At 37.6% G+C, this 16,460-nt stretch overlaps 2 protein-coding genes across 2 annotated transcripts; one reads left to right on the forward strand and one right to left on the reverse strand.

Annotated features, from left to right (window-relative positions):
• The first annotated feature begins 9,688 nt into the window (after positions 1-9,688).
• On the forward strand, positions 9,689-10,340 carry LOC132187965 (uncharacterized). Its single transcript, XM_059602387.1, has 2 exons — positions 9,689-9,929; positions 10,024-10,340. Exons 1-2 carry the CDS (start codon positions 9,689-9,691, stop codon positions 10,125-10,127), a joined length of 345 nt encoding a protein of 114 aa, XP_059458370.1. The 3' UTR covers positions 10,128-10,340.
• On the reverse strand, positions 10,293-16,063 carry LOC132187417 (D-glycerate 3-kinase, chloroplastic). The gene is made up of 12 exons (XM_059601719.1): positions 15,673-16,063; positions 14,438-14,823; positions 14,181-14,260; positions 14,027-14,078; positions 13,902-13,943; positions 13,658-13,736; positions 13,549-13,580; positions 13,394-13,462; positions 13,032-13,106; positions 12,843-12,959; positions 12,697-12,747; positions 10,293-10,579 (listed from the first exon to the last, which is right to left on the reverse strand). The coding sequence occupies exons 1-12, from the start codon at positions 15,896-15,898 to the stop codon at positions 10,436-10,438; spliced, it is 1,353 nt and encodes a 450-aa protein (XP_059457702.1). The 5' UTR covers positions 15,899-16,063; the 3' UTR covers positions 10,293-10,435.
• Positions 16,064-16,460: the final 397 nt, after the last annotated feature.

A 16,460-nucleotide genomic window follows, 5' to 3' on the forward strand; every position in this document is an offset into this window, starting at 1 on the left:
CTATAGTCTGTGGAGCCAGAAGCTCTAATAAATCATGACCTAATACATAACAGATCCATTCCCATGGTCTGAAGAGCAATTGATTTGATACCAACTGCAATGCCCCAAAAATTAATTAACTGGTAATTAACTCCACAATTCGTCTCCCAGCCTTATACCTCGCGGGACAAGACTCAAGCACCTCTATTCCTAAAAAAGAGAGGACAATAAGAAGCAAAAAGTATTAAAGTTCTATAAACATTAATCATTACAACCAGAGCATCTACCAAGGAATATCAAAGAAGCTGAAATCACACTATACAAGTCGTCTTCACAACAGATCCATTCTATACCTTAATATGCAAGCATGCATCAAAGCTCTTAAGTCTACAGCATCACCCAAAAGTACTAGCTACCATAAGCACCTACCTAATCTCGCAATAAGTCCTCATGCATCTCCCGGATCGAATCCTCCACAGTAACCGGATGCGTCGCAGTATCCATCTTCTGCTAAACTATCTATAACAACATAGTTGTACATATGGAGAAAAAATGGAAATAATACAAGGTTAAGTCCGACAACTTAGTTAGTATAAATGCACATGACGTACCCGTCATTAAATGGTAAACTCAGTTGTTTATAAAGCACATGCAACATTATGAGATGATAGTTTATCAAGAATGCAATATCGATATAATATATGCTTATAATAATGAGTAACATGTCATAGTTCAACAGCATGGTTCACCCGAGATATTACACCTTCTCAGCAAGGTTGGCACTATCCTGAGGGACCTATAATACAATGCTGGTGCTCTAACCATTGTACGCTATCGTCCACCACTAGCAGCCTGACCAAGTCAGACCTCAGGTGGCCCACGCTACTAGTTATATTCGTCTTGTTATGACCAACCATTAGGGAATGGCTGCACCGGTCACGAAAACGATTGAATCCAAAGCCCACACACACATTTGACCATAAAAGTTCACCAATATAATAAGCACATGGCCGTTATCCAGCATATACCCATATATCATGTCATACGATGCAATTAATCTTATCCTTCTTTTACATGCATGCTTCTACAAGTCTCATCATTATCTTATTAATCAATATACGTTTTCACAAAAGAGTGTTCACTGTAGTTCCAAAATGTATTCATGATGTTTGATATATATAAAATAGACGTGCAACAAGCATCCATGTGAGTTTGTAGTCACCCAGATCGTAAGCCTCCTCCATAAAATCTCCTTCAGGCTCCATAACTTTGAATTACTAAAAAAAGACCTATCATTAGTTCTAAATCCAACTAAAATGAACGTAGAACATGAAAACAGAGGCCATCAGATGACTAGCCAAAGTGGTGCTCTCTAGAACACTTATGACCGTACGTCTAGGTCTGTGGCCATACGTCCGCCTAGAAGGCTTGTACATCCACTCAGAAGGCTTGTACGTCCAATCTCGTGGCCGTACGTCCGCCCAGAAGGTTTAGGTAGAACCTCATTTGGTTCAACCATCCTCCTATCCTCCCAAACTGGTTCCAAAGCTACCAAAAGCATTCCTAAGAACTCCTATCTCAAAACAACATCTCCATACAAAAGGAAATATGCCCAACAAGAATTAAATGCTAACCTATGCTTAAACCAAGATTAAGGGCAACAACATAACTAGAAGCTCAAAACTATCAACTAAGCTAACTATAAAAAGCACTTAAACAACATAACATCTAAATAACAAGCTAGGCTTTAGAATATTATCTCCTTGAAGCGAAACCTCCAAGAATCACCTCTCCTTCTCCAAAACTCACAAAAATCACAAGACACTCACACAAGGGTTCCATAGGGTTTTGGGGGGAAAATGGGTCATAAGGGGCGAGGGGGTAGGGGGTATTTATTGGTGGGAAAAGCTGGGGGCACTATAGCTATTTGGAAAAGTAGCATATGTACGGTACTATAGGAGCGTACGTATGGTACTGTTTACCCAGTGGACCAAAGGCTGCATCTTACGTTTGGGTATTATCCAGGGGTTATCCAAAAAGTCAACGTACGTACTATGGTCCCCCTGCGTACGTCCTTATACTATTGTCAGCGTACATATGGTGGTCCCCAGGTGTACATCCTCACTAAAGACAAGAGCGTACGTACAGTAGTATTGGGGAGTACATACAGTCAGAAAGTCTAAAATTTCTAAAATGCCCTTCTAGCTATTCCTTGTGACGTAAAGCCTAAATTAACCCTCTAATTAAGCTACCTAAGCTTAGTTAATTATTTGGGTCACTATAGTTACGTTCAAGAGAGGTAAACCTTTACTCTAATCTCGATTCTTTCATTGTTATAAGCATATTTACAAGAAGAAGGATACTTGAAGTTTACCTTCGAGAGAAGTAAACATTTGCTCTAATATCAATTCTTTCATTGTTATAAGCATATTTTCATGTTGATTACCTATTGTTTTAGATGTATTCACGTAGTTATAAGTGTGGGTTTGTTGTTTAAAGCTTCAAGCTTGAATCTCTTAGAGATTCCCTCAACAGCCTAAGCTCTGACAGCCAAGGACGTCTCGCTCAAACCCATCCAAACTCTTGGGGCTTAGGTACATATGTTCTATATTACTCAACATATCCAAGCCTCGGCGGCTCAAACACGTCTACTTTTACAAATAACACCTACATTTCCCTAGACTAAGATTCAACTATATCCATACTAACCAGCTGCTATATATTTTTGTCCTTTTTAAGTTTCTACATGAAACAACTTGCCAATGAGAACTCTAAAGAATCGGAGGGCCCCTCTCTAAGAACCATTGCTGACGAGCACTTCCAACTCTCTAAATGCATAATTATAGAAATAACGCTCTTTCTAGCACCAGGATAGTGCGAGATGAAAAGAGTGATCCTAAAGAGGGCCATATCCTAGCTATGAAGAAATCAACATAAAGCAACCTAAAGATGAGGTATGTCCACCAATTTATTGAATCAAAGAGGCCAAAAGCCAAATTATGAAATAAAAGCTCAGTGCGATACGAATCTTAGAAGGAAATCGCCTCCAACTCAGGTCTAAGGCTACCACTCCCTCAGCCAAACATGATACGTACAAAGAAAGCCTTCACAAAAGGGGTAAGGAAAAGTAGCCCAAGGAAAGAAGGGATTACAGAAATGGAAGTTGACTATCTTCTACTTAATTCCAATTAGCTTACACAAGTAGCCCAAGGGAATGAAGGACTGCTATAATGGAAGCTTACACTCCCACAAGCCTAGCAACCTGTTGGGAATACATACGCAAATCAAAATTTGTGCAACGGAAAGAATCATATTCCCATGCCCAAAAAACTTTATGAAGAATAGTTGTTATTTCATTTAAATAGTAAGAACAAAGATAACTTACTTGAAGATTTACGGCCATGCCTTGGCTATGGGCAAAAACTTTTTGCTTCTTTTTTTTCTCCAAGAACACAATTGATCTCAATAATATTAAGACCTCTAGATTCTCTCACCAATAACAAATAATAACCAAGAGACTGTGGGCTCTTGCTTGGCTCTTCAAATCTTAAACTTTTGTTCTTTGTGAGTTAACACAAGAACTAATAATTCTCAGAGTGTTTCTGAAAATTATGTATCAAGAGAACTTGATGCAATGATTTAGAGCTTAGGCTCCTCTCTATTTATAGGCTATGCAGGGAAGTAAAGACTGAGATTTTAACAATGTAGGATAAGGAGAAAAAAAAACTAATCCAAGGGAGACTAGGATGGGGACTAAGATTAACCATGGACGACTAGGGTAAAAACCCTAGCCCCCATGCATGTGCTGCATGGTCCTAGGAGCCATTTGTTCCCATCCTTGGGGATTGATCTTGGGTTTTACCCTAGACCCTTCTCCTCGTGGTCAACTAATAGGGCCAGGAAATTTTCCCTGGCCTTATGCGTTCCCTTGTGCCTATTGTACTTCTAAGTATTATCCCGAGCCCAATTGCACAATATCTCTCTAGCCCATGTTTTAAATAAATAAAACATTTAACCCAATAAATAAGAAAGCCTTATGGTTAAATTACATCATCTTGGTGAGGGGCCTTAAGGGAAAAAATAATTATTAGCTTAAATATTTCTGTAATCATGTCTCCCTGACATTTGTTATGCAATAATATTTTAATCACAATTAATTCCACTAAATAACTGTCACTATGCTCCAATAAATATTTTTGATTAATCAATTAATCCATTTGACTTGCTTAATGTTGACTTATGATTCTTCCATTAAATATTCTGAAGTAGAATTAAGGTTAAGGATACTGCCAATTAATTATCTACCTCTTTATCCATGAGTCATTGACTTTATGTTATTCTCACACTGTGAAAATCACATGTATATATTTTGGTATGCTAACGAAAATGCTCTGACCAGAGTCTTGAGAATAATATCCATAAAATCTATATTAGGAGAAAAGTTCTCATCTCTTTGCCTACTAACAAAGGATTTGGATTCCCTTTTGGAAAGAGGTTTCCCACAATGTTTCATGTGATCATCCAATGTATTGAGGTTATTTCAATTGATAATAGGTCTCACTTTTTGATATATCAAATCAACCTACATGAAACATCTAAGTCCAAAATTCCCTTAGAATTTAGAATCAAAATCTAAAGCATTCTTTTAAAGAGTATTGTCTTTTCCTAATAGACAGTATCTTTATGAAACGACAACTCCTTAGTCTGTTTAGTGCCTTAGGGTCTCAGAACCTACACATCAATCCGAAGACACTAATTTGCTTGATCAAGGTAGATCTCCAAGATTCAATGTGTAACCTTCTTACTCAAAATGGAATTACCACACTTCCATTTACCGACTACGAACTTTCTATCTTTAAGGATACAAGGATTATGGACTAAAACCCTATATTAACCATGTTACTCACACCCATAGCCATATTCATTGTTATCCCAAGACCTTTCACATGCATGATAAACTATTGGTAATAGGCATGTAAAAGACATTTTATATGTCATATGCTCAAAATAATTTAATCTGTGAATAAACATACAAACATTAAATGTCATCATGGATATAAAATCACTAGGATTCTGGGGATAATCCCCAACATAACCAACTGGCCCAAATGCAACCCCAAAGCTTTGCCGGCCAATTGTCCAAGCATCTCAAGCATGACTTTAGGGCCACCCAAAAGCCCGATAGCCCAAACTCTCCAGCAAGTATCCGGCGTGAGACGCAATTCATGAACAAGGTAACCCATCTAAGGTAACAAATCCCTATAATTACGATGTAGCAAATCACTTCCTTGAAAAAAGAAAGATTGCCAACCAAAGGGAACCACCTATAAGAAGAATATTCTACTAAGAGTAAGGATCAATTAAAGACCTATTTGGAAGATACCCTTAAAGGAAATCTCAACACCATCAAAGGGTTCAATCAAACACGAAATTAGCAGTACTTGCCTTACCCAAGCATCCTATCAAGCCAAGAGGTATGCTCAAAAAAGCCATATTCTTTATATACTGATTTCTTAAGGGACTTACTAATTTGGGTGTTGGAGTGCCTTCCGTCTTGGGACCATCTGCCTTCTGACGTCATTTCTCTTCTTTTATAGGCAAAGTTCTTCTTTGAAAGGCAGCATGAGGCCATTGATTTATTTTTTGTATCAACAAATAGGATTCTCATTAGATTACGTGTTTTGAAATGGAATGTGCCATTTGGCTTGTTGACTATGTATTTGTATATAGCGAAGAATTTGACGAATAAGTTGTACGTGAAGAAGAAGCTATATGGTTTATAGATGGAGGAAAATATAGATTTGTTGGAGCACCTCAACAAGTTCAACATGTTGAATACACAATTGTTGAATATTGGAGTGAAGATTGGAGGAGAAAATAAAGCAATACTTCAATTGGCATTGTTTCCCCCTTCTTATGATCACCTGCTTATGACATTACTATATGGAAAAAAGACTAGTGTTTGAAAAGGTGACTGAATCTCTCGTCACATGGGACGCAGAGGAAACCTGTCAATGATCAGGTTGATGGGCTTGTGGCATGGTTTAGCAGCAGCGTGGAAGAGATAAGTTGAAGTGAAAGAATGGCAAAGGTAAGCAGTATCAATCTACATTACGAATGGCACAAGGTGAAGAATCTCGTTCAGATACAAAAGATGTTGAGTGCTATTATTGTCACAAGAAAAGGCACTACAAAAATTCTTGCAAGCTGATGAAATAAGACCTAGAAGATAAGAAGAATCATAAAGGTTGCATATTCAATCAGTGTATCCAATGGCAAGTTCAACGACAATGAGGTTAGCGCAGATGCTCTTTCAGTTTCCTAAGGTATAGATTCTCTCATAGACTCTTGGATATTGGATTCTACTTGTTCATATCATGTGTCTGAATAGGCAGTGATTCGACACATTTAAATCATGTAATGCGGGTAAATGCTAATGGGCAATGATGCTAGGTGTAATGCCATTGGACTAGGGACCATAAAAGTCAGTATGTTTGGTGGGACTGTCAAGATACTCATTGTCAAATATATTCCAGATCTTAAGAAAAAATTGATCTCATTAGGACATTGGATTCTTTGGGCTATTGTTATTCAGCCAAAGATGGAGTTAGGAAAATAAATTAAGATGCTATGGTGATAATGAAGGGTAAGAAAATTGACAATTTGTATAACTAACTCAGGAACACAGTAATAGGTGAAGTTGTAGTGTCCACCTCCGCAGAACCAGATAATCATAATACGGTTTTGTAGTATATGCCGCTTGGTCATTTGGGTGAGCGTGGTACGTTTGAGCTTCAAAAAATGAATTTGTTATAATGTGTGAAGTCTCTACAAGTACTGTGTATGGGAAGCAATGAAGAGTCAGCTTTAAGGTGACATCCCATAGAAGTAAAAGTGTTCTCAACTATGTTCACTCAAATATTTGGAAGTGGCGGTATCTTCAAACAGACATGCATATTATTTGTTAGTTTTATTGATGATTTTCAAGAAACGTTTGGGTTTATTTTATGAGACACAGGCAAAAGGTTTTCACTATATTCAAGCAATGGAAGGCACATGTGAAAAAATCATACTGGAAGAAAAGTGAAGTATTAGAGATCCGACAATGGGTTAGATTACAAAGACACTACATTTTTGGAATTCTGCAGAACATAAGGCATTACTTGTCACTTCACGATTAGAGGGACTCCATAAAAAATGGAGTTGCCGAAAGGATGAACAGAACGCTATTGAAAAAGAGAAAATGTATGTGGTTGAATGCATGATTGCAAAAAAGAGTTCTAGGCTAAGGCAACTAATTATGTATGTTTCGTCACCAAACTGATCTCCAGTTGCAGGGATTGAGCTCAATGTTTTAGAAGAAGTATGGTCAAGTAAACTGATTGATTATTCTATGTTGAGAATATTTGATTGTCCAACATACGTTCACATGCAAAGTAGAGAGTGGTCAAAATTATATTCAAAGTCAAGAAAGTGTATTTCTCTTGGTTAGGAATCTGGTATTAATGGCTATAGGCTATGTGATCCAATCTAAAAAAAAATAAAAAAAAAATAAAAAATGAAAAAGAAGAATGTTAGCAAAGACGTGGTGTTTGATGAAGCCTATATGCTTAGAAATGGTGAGGATGAAGCATCGACTAATTGACAACCAGAAAGGAAAATAGGTCATAGAGGTGGAGTTTGATGATCAATGTTCACTCACGGATGAATGTGATGATGAAGAATTTTCAAGAGACTCAAAGCATTGAGAAGAGCCTTATTCTTTAGCAAGAGGCAGAGATAAACTTGATTGAAAATTACCCAGAGGTATGGATTTGAGGACATGGTTTCTTTTGCTCTGACATTTGGTAGGTAAGACTCATCGGCTATTCATAATGGTATGCCGAAAGAGGTGGAGGCACTACAGAAAGCTAAAGCTTGGGAATCGACATAATTACTCAAGGGAAATAAGGCTAGAGGGTGCCTATGGGTTTACAAAAGGAAGAGTCAACAAAGAAAGTTGTGTGGCCAAGAGGACTGGTAGAAAAGCGTGGTGTTCTGTCTAAACCAGGTCCTATGTTCAAGTTCAATAGGTGCTTGGACTTGAGTGTCACTTGTGGATTGTGATAGTGCTTAGGGGTTTGAGCGGAGGCATTTGGAGGAGATTTGTTTTGTTGGGACTTGATGGGATTTAAGTCAAGGTGGAGACTGTTGACGTATGGGTGCCTTGACCCATCCAAGTCGGTGGGCTCTACTTGTTTTTCCTTTTACTATTAGGTTTTGGATTCCTTATTTGTCTTGTATTGAGAGAGAAACCGACTTGGACATATATATACATATATATAAGAAGAGATTTTCTCTTCTTGAAGGTATGTGCAACTCTACCTCTTGTATTTTCTTCGTGGTTTCAGAGAGTTAGAAACAATAGGGAAAATAAAGGAGAGAAGACAAAGAGAACCATATTGTTTTCTTCTTGGTTTTGAAGGAGCCAAAACAAAAGAGAGAAAGAAAGGGTGCTACTGTAGAAGAGAGAAAAATAAAGAGACCAGCCACCATCTTGTCTGAGCAAAAGAAGAGTCTGTATTTCTGTCTTTTGTATTCCCTTTTGGGGAATAATCTCTACTGTGTGATGGTGATATTTTGGTATATTGGGGCTTTAGGTTCTTAGTAGTTCTCTCCACTATATTTCTTCGTGATCGCCTACACTAGTGGATGAACCACTTAAATCTTAATGTTATCTTTGTGTGTGTTTGTTCTTGCCTTATTTACCGTAATTGTGATTGTTGTTGCACAACAAGTGGTATTAGAGACGATAGTGGTGTGCGGTATGGTGAAGTGGCACAAGCAAGAACAAAAAATTCCATGGTTGTATCAAACAAAAAGGTGCAAGGTGTGTGAATATGGACGAGCATCCTTTGAGTGAGGGGAAAATGTTCATGGCATGAGCTTGATAATGGTTCATGAAGTTGGAACAAAGGTACAAGCTGCGAGCATGAATAGGGGTCCATAGAGAAGGAGCAAAAAGGTTCATGGCACAAGGCATAATGACAGTCCATGAAGTAGGGACAAAGGTGTATAGCGTGGGCAAAACTCACATAGCCCACAAGTAATTTTGGAGAGGGCCCATAAGATTGATAAAATGCTTCTATATATGTGAGTGTAAAATGATAGAGTCCCACATTGAAAATATATGCTATGTGTGAATGGTTAATATAGCATTGTTGGGCCTAAACCATAAGTTTTTGAATTGTATGGTGTCTCAACATGCTATATTATGAGCTCACTAAAAGACTCCCAATGCATCAATCGTCCCAACATGGATGTTATCTCAGAATTCTAAGAAGTCTAAATGTGTCCAACTGTCGATTATCGATAGTCGCATATTTCCACTTTGATGGATCATTAAGAATCGCATGTGCTGGTTTGCATGCATCTTTCTCATAGCTGGATTTGTCCATAGGAACAGGGAGAGAGGGACCAATCAGAATTCTAAGAAGTCTAAAATGTGTCCAACTGTCGATTATTGATAGTAGCATATTTCCACTTTGATGGATCATTAAGAATCGCATGTGCTTGGTCTACATGCATCTTTCTCATAGCTGGATTTGTCCATACGAACAGGGAGAGTGGGACCAAAACCAAGAGGGACTTCACTACAATAAAAGGGTTTGGCTCCACCACTCCTTTAATGACGAAGGGGTGCCAAACCTTCCCACTAACCACTATAATAATGGATAAGAGAGAGATAGAGAGCGACAGAATTAAGCCCTTCATGCTAATCCTTCGGTCTCCTGCTTATAAATTTAGTGGAAAAGGTTCTTTTCATGTGTTTCTCATCTTACTCCTAGCAGACACTCATATAGATCATAAGGAGAAGAAGGAAGAATGGAAGGTGCTCCAGGACAACAAGAGATGTCATACTATGATCATGTCCAAAAACGCCGTGACGAGAAAGGATGCCTCTATGCTTGGTTTGTACATCTTTAATCTCCACTTCCTTCTCTGCTTCTTCTTGTTGGTTCCATTTCTTAGCATATAATGTTGGAGTTGTATGTTCTGTTGCAGTTTGTTCACGTTGTGTTGCTGCTTTTGCTGTGCTGAGGCTTGCGAGTGCTGCTTGGAGAGTATCTGTTGTTGTTGCTCCTAAGATGTGGGAATCAGTTGAGTAAATAATATAAGGATACTTGTAGTTATAATTTATCGTTATTGCTACCGAGTATCTTTTTCTTGTATGGTAATCGAATGCAATTCTATTAAACTCTCAGTTGTAAAAGCGCTGGTATTGCAAGAGCCTGCATTGTTGTTGTACCATGTAAAAACCAGAAAGATGCCAATGAAGAAAGTTTAATTTCATTTGAAAAATCTGCCACAAATCAGATTTACATGACTTTTCTCCACTAATGGAATCTGCCAATACCAAACACCCAAGCAAATTACATATTCAAAAAAATAAAAATTGGGCTTCACTAAAATCTTCTTAACAAGCCAGGATGGGATTCCTGCCTTCATCAATTTCTATGACAAGGAGATGCTTTGGATTTGAACCACTTGGTCCTTCAGAGTAAAGGGTGGGAAGGTAAGCCTTGTATGCTGGCAGGTACCGTGACACAAAATCTTTCACCTACAAAATCCCCACCAAGAAACTCCATTTCAGATATTAGAACAAGTGTTGATCAGTGCAGGCGTGAAACTTTGTGCTGATCATGCCAGTAAGAGCGTTGATCATACACTTTATCGGTCTATCTTTCAGAAAGTCAACCGGATATTGCTTCCGGTGTTGGAGTATGTGGTAGATTTCAAACTAACCCCAAGGAATTGCACTTGACAGCAGCAAAAAGATTAGAAATTAATTAGGGGAAAATTCATTTTACCCCATGCAGATTGAGGTGTTTTTCAATTTGAACCCTAATATTTAAAAATTTGCAATGTACCTTCCGTTACTAATTACCGTCTAAGTACACAGAAATTTTTGGCATAGGAGCAGGTGACAGGCATTTGCTCCATTCTTTTTTCACTCCAACGCCCACACGACACCCAAGAGGGGTTCAAAAGGGGTTGACGAAAAAAAAATCAAAACAAGCGTTGGGTTTTAATGAAGGGCAATTACATCATTTCACTAGCTAGGTTGGGTGTAAAATTAAAAGACGCAACATAAAAATCACCGTGAGATGCATGTGATGTCATTTCTGTCTACTTAGACGGCAATTAGTAACGAAGTGTGTTAATTGTAAATTTTTGAAACATTAGAGAGTACATTGCAAATTTTTAAACATTAGGGTTCAAATTGAAAAACATCTCAAACTTCAGAGGGATAAAGTGAATTTTCCCCAATTAATTACTACTTGGGGTTAGCTCGAAATCTAACACATACTCCGACACTAAAAGCAATGTTCGGTCTACTTTTTGTAAGATAGAGTAGGCTCCCAATCATACTCCGATAAAGTATTTGATCACTAGATTTCAAACTAACCCCAATGAGTCTCACTTGACAGCAACAAAAAGGATTATAAATTAATTAGGATAAAATGCACTTTACCCCCCTGAAATTTGACCTCTTTTTCAATTTGAGCCCCAATTTTAAAAATTTGCAATGTACCCTCCTAAAGTTTCAAAAAATTTCAAACCCTTCGTCACTAATTGCCATCTAAGAAGACAGAAAATCCACACATGAAACGCACGTGCGTTTTTTAGTCTTATTCTACCAAAATTGCCCCTAAAAAATTAGAAAAATTAAAAAATTAAAAAAAAAAGAAACTTCACTGAAGACCCCTGAACTTCTACCCGATTTGATAAACCTCCTCCCTAAACTTCAAAATCTCTCAATTTAGTCCCCTGAGCTTTCAATTGCTCTTAATTTGGACCCCTCCGTTAGATTTTAAACGTTACATGACATTTATACCCCTGACTTTTGTATAAAATTTTAACTTTCAAAACGTTTTTTTATTTAAAAAAAAAAAAAACAAAAATCATGGATATTTTAGTCTTTTTTTGTATTTTTAACGGTTAAAATTGACGAAATGGTCCAAATTGAGAGCAATTAAAAGTTCATGAGACCAAAATTAAGAGATTTTGAAGTTTATAGGGAGTATTTCAAAACGGGTAAAAGTTCGGGGGTCTTCAGTGAAGTTTTTCCCCTTAAAAAAAAAAAAAGGAAAAACTGGGGGTGGCCTGGCCACCCCCATCTGGCCGTATCGAGCCACCCCCACGGCCGGATGGGGTGGCTCGGCCACCCCCAAATGGCCGGTTTAGGGGTGGCCCACGGCCGGATGGGGGTGGCCATGGCTAAAGGGGGTTGCCTGCCACCCCCAAATGGCCCAAGGGGTTGGCTACGGCCACCCCCAGTTTTTCCCTTTTTTTTTTTTGTTCTTTTTTTTTTAGGGGCAATTTTGGTAGAATAAGACTAAAAAACGCACGTGCGTCTCACGTGTGGATTTTTCGTCTTCTTAAACAGCAATGAGTGACGGAGGGTTTGAATAGCGTTTGAATTAAAAAATTTTGAAACTTTAGGAAGGTACATTGCAAATTTTTAAACACGGGTGTTCAAATTGAAAAAGAGGTCAAACTTCAGGGGAGTAAAGTGCATTTTTCCCAATTAATTAATACTTGTGGTTAGCTCGAAATCTAGCACATACTCCAACACTAAAAGCAATATACGGTCCACTTATCAACACTCTTGCCGGCAAGTATAGTTGTCAAATTTAAAATTATAAGAATGCATGTGTTCATCAATTGGCATACCTCCTCATCTGACATCCCAGGATTTCCTGCCTCTCTCATGGCAATCTCTGCCTGCAAATTCCCACATACATAGTTTTGTTACAATAGATAAGTATTAAAATACAAATATAACTTATTGATCAAAGGAGGTCAAAATTATATCCAACCTGCAAACGCCACTGGTAGACACAACTGGGGTCTTTAATCTTGATGACTATCCATGCCTTTATGAACTTGTCCCATGCATCATAATATGCTTCAAGATTTTTATTAACCGTCTCTAGCTGTAAAATCAACCATATATATGAGCGATAATAACTCCAGTTAGAATAACATAATGAGAGCACACATCTAACCTGTGGATCAACTGCTTTGACAACTTCCATGGAAAGGGGTTTAAAACCAAGCATCCAACCTTCGAACAGAACAGCCTAAATGACCACCATAAACACATAAATGGCAAGTAACACAAACACTTCCAGAATTTCCTATGAAAGCTGAGCAAAAACGCCAACTGAAACTACCTTATCTCATCAGAATTATGTCTATCCACATCCTATCATTATCTTTTTAAAACCTTCAAAATAATTTTTGAGCGATTTTGAATTTGTACAAACTTCTAATTTGACATAAGGGATGGGCTAAGTTATCTTGGTTGTGTACCAGTCTAAATTCCATCTTACCAGAACCTACCCAGCTGAAGACTGTACCCTCTTACCGTAAGTGGCCCTTCAACCTCTGGCCATGTTGAAGGATCAGCTCTGTCACCCCTCCCATTATATGCAGACTGGACGTGGAAACAAGTCAAAATCAGTAACTTTAAACCTTAAAGTTGATTGAGAAAAGACAATGTTGATAGTATTGTATGCCTACTTTATCATATCGAGGTAGCTTCATCTTTAGACCTGGATACTTCAAATGAAAATAAATTAGCAAGTGCACAAGCATCAATCACAAAGGAAGGTATGTCAAGGAGACTCACCTTCTTTAGTCAAACTGTTAAGAGCCGTTAGTGTTTCGACGGAGAATGGTAGATCATGGCTGCCAGCATTTCCACGAAACTGCAAAGGAACAAAAAGGAAGGGAAAGGATGAAAAATATATATATATATATATATATATATATATATATATCAACAAAAAGAATTTTCAGTTTCTTGATGAGTCACAAAAAGCTATGTACTCTGTTAACATCAATAGCTAATACCAAAGTATGTCGATTGCTACCTCTAATAGTGCATTTCCAGGATGTTCTTCCCTCAGTTTAGCCTACCATCAATATGGTATTGCATCAGAAGTAGACAACAAATAAGAAGAAGAAGCAAGCGCAGAAAACTCTTTAGATGTCTTACCTGATCCTCAGCTGTCAAATAAAAGTCATCAATGGATATTGTGGCGGTCTTCCTGAGATGTGGAAATGTGGGTTACCGATCTTATTTTTCTCTCTTTTGTACAACTTGAAAAGTCAACTGCTTCAAACACTAAATTTGAAACACCAAAACCTACCTGCCAGCAACTCGGAAAAGATAGTCAAGAGCAAAGACAAGTGTAGTCTTCCCACAACCTTGTGGTGCACTAAAACCGATCTGCATCATAGACAACATGCCCCCTCATGAAGGGAGCAACAATGATATAGAAGTGGCCATGCCATACTGCTACACATTATTACCTTGGGCCCTTCTACAAAAACGCAATTGATAGACCCAATAAAGCAGCTAAACTATAGTAAGAAGAAAAGAAACAATTGTTGGCAAAATATATACCACTAAAGGAGGTATATCTTCTCCATCTTTGAACATGGATCTGTGCTGATAAATCTGATCTTCACACCATAAAAACACCGGTATATAGTAGTGAAATAACCTTGCTTTCTGAGGAACTGTAAGGTCCAATTCATTGAGCTGAAACAATCGACACAGGTACGATCCATATTCTAACCACTTGTCAATGGACTCGGTGACTTTTTCAGGGGTCAGACCTAACTTGTTTATCAAAGGACCTGAGCATATGAATTCGAAAAGGTCCTGCACAGAGGAAACTTCTGCACGTTTTGTGGGAAACACTGAATACAATGGGCCCTGCCTGCAATCATTGCTGGAAGCAGTGTTGTGACACCAGGAATTGTCTTGCATCCATGAACACCCACTGCCTGTAGAAAGAATCCACAAGACATGGAAAAAACAGTGTTTCAGGAACTAACCCTTCAGATAACATTGACAAAAAGGAAATCTAATTTGATAACATCTCTCATTGTCTAAATCCATTCTGAGTTGTAATTTATCCAGCCAAAGCTAAAACAACTTCAGTATTGCAATTTGACTATCGTAAATTGATAAAACACAAGATTTTTCTGTATTAACATGATCTCTAATGTGCAAGATTTGTCATGAAAAATCCAAATAATTGTCTACCAAATATTAGAAACCAATCCAACTCGTCATGACAACATGGCCAACAGATGGAAGGCAGGACTTGTTTTTGCTGATTTTGAATTTATCAAGCATCCAAAAAGAGAAGAAACTCACAATTAAGAGGGAGGAAAAGATCTCTAGCCTTGTTACAGGCGTCCTTTTCTGTAGATTCAAATTATTCTTGATAAATTTCAACTTCTTTCAATTACTAACCTATATAAACCCAAAAAATGATAAATTACATAAGAAAATTAGGTTCCTTTTTCCAATTCTTTTTCACCATTCTGTCAGCAATCAATCAGATGGTTAACACTTTTGCCGCTTTAAAAAAGAAAATGAATGAAACGCGGAGCAACCCAAATTCTGAATTTCAAATCAGTTTACGAGCTGAACCCAGAACATATTTTGCTGAATCAAATAGGTATTTCACTTTTTTCTATCAAAACAGAAAACATATATGATTCAGATTTTCAGTGTCTCTCCTCTGTTTTCCCATACTTTTCTCGGCAACCAACCAGAGTTAATAAACCAAACAAAAATATAATCATAAAGAACTGCCAAAGTATACGCATGAGAAGAGAAAGTACCTGATTTTGAGAAGTGGGTTGGCATTTGAGAGAGCCCTGAAGCTGTGCGGATTGGTTTGGTCGGAGCATAGAGAGAAGAGAGAATAGAGAAGTGATAAGAATGAGATAAAGAATGTAATTTACAATTACTATTACAATAATGATTTTGATTATTAAAATAATAGAGACGGGGCGAAGCTGTCGGTGGCCATGGCTGATATAAGCCATTCAGAACCGCCATGTTCATCTCTGTGAGCGTGTGTTTTTACGTGTTCAAAGCTGGACGAGGTTACATAGAACTGAGGAAGTGTAAAAATCTATCGGTGGAAGAACTCAAAGACCACCACACACATTATTATTATCACATATGGTCCAGAAACCTTTAGCGGTTCAGTTGGGGTCCTTGGGGAGAGAGAATCTTCATACATTTTCCAAATGGATATAAGTAGGGTGAAAATTTCCTTTTAACCTACTACTCCAATGAGTCTCAACCATCATCTCTCACATTTTTTTTTTTTTTTTTTAATAATCATTTATTTTCATTATGCTAATTTAGGAATTCAAACATTAATTTTTTTAAAAATTTAAACATGTTGAATGACACTAATCTCTCTTTTTCTATTTTTTTTCTTTTCCTTTTTTTTTTCTTTTTTTTTTTTTTATCAAGGCAATACTTTTGTTATTGGCACATGATTTCATATTTGTTTGAGGAGAAATGATGCATACTCATCTCTCATTTCAATATCAAGCTATTGGACTAATTTCACCGTGCTCATCAACTCTTAAATTGGCCTTTTACTAAAAAAAAA

This window comes from Corylus avellana, chromosome ca7, assembly GCF_901000735.1.
Source record: "Corylus avellana chromosome ca7, CavTom2PMs-1.0".
Lineage (NCBI taxonomy): Eukaryota > Viridiplantae > Streptophyta > Magnoliopsida > Fagales > Betulaceae > Corylus > Corylus avellana.

Bases quoted from the DNA above. Each gene is read 5' to 3' on its own strand.
- LOC132187965 (XM_059602387.1), top strand. From the start codon at position 9,689: ATGGATAAGAGAGAGATAGAGAGCGACAGAATTAAGCCCTTCATGCTA. The intron at 9,930-10,023 runs GTTTGTACATCT...GTTCTGTTGCAG, and splicing joins AAAGGATGCCTCTATGCTTG to TTTGTTCACGTTGTGTTGCT.
- LOC132187417 (XM_059601719.1), bottom strand. From the start codon at position 15,898: ATGAACATGGCGGTTCTGAATGGCTTATATCAGCCATGGCCACCGACA. The intron at 14,824-15,672 runs GTACTTTCTCTT...TTCTTTCTACAG, and splicing joins AACCCACTTCTCAAAATCAG to GCAGTGGGTGTTCATGGATG. The intron at 12,960-13,031 runs GTTAGATGTGTG...TTGATTTTACAG, and splicing joins TCAAAGCAGTTGATCCACAG to CTAGAGACGGTTAATAAAAA.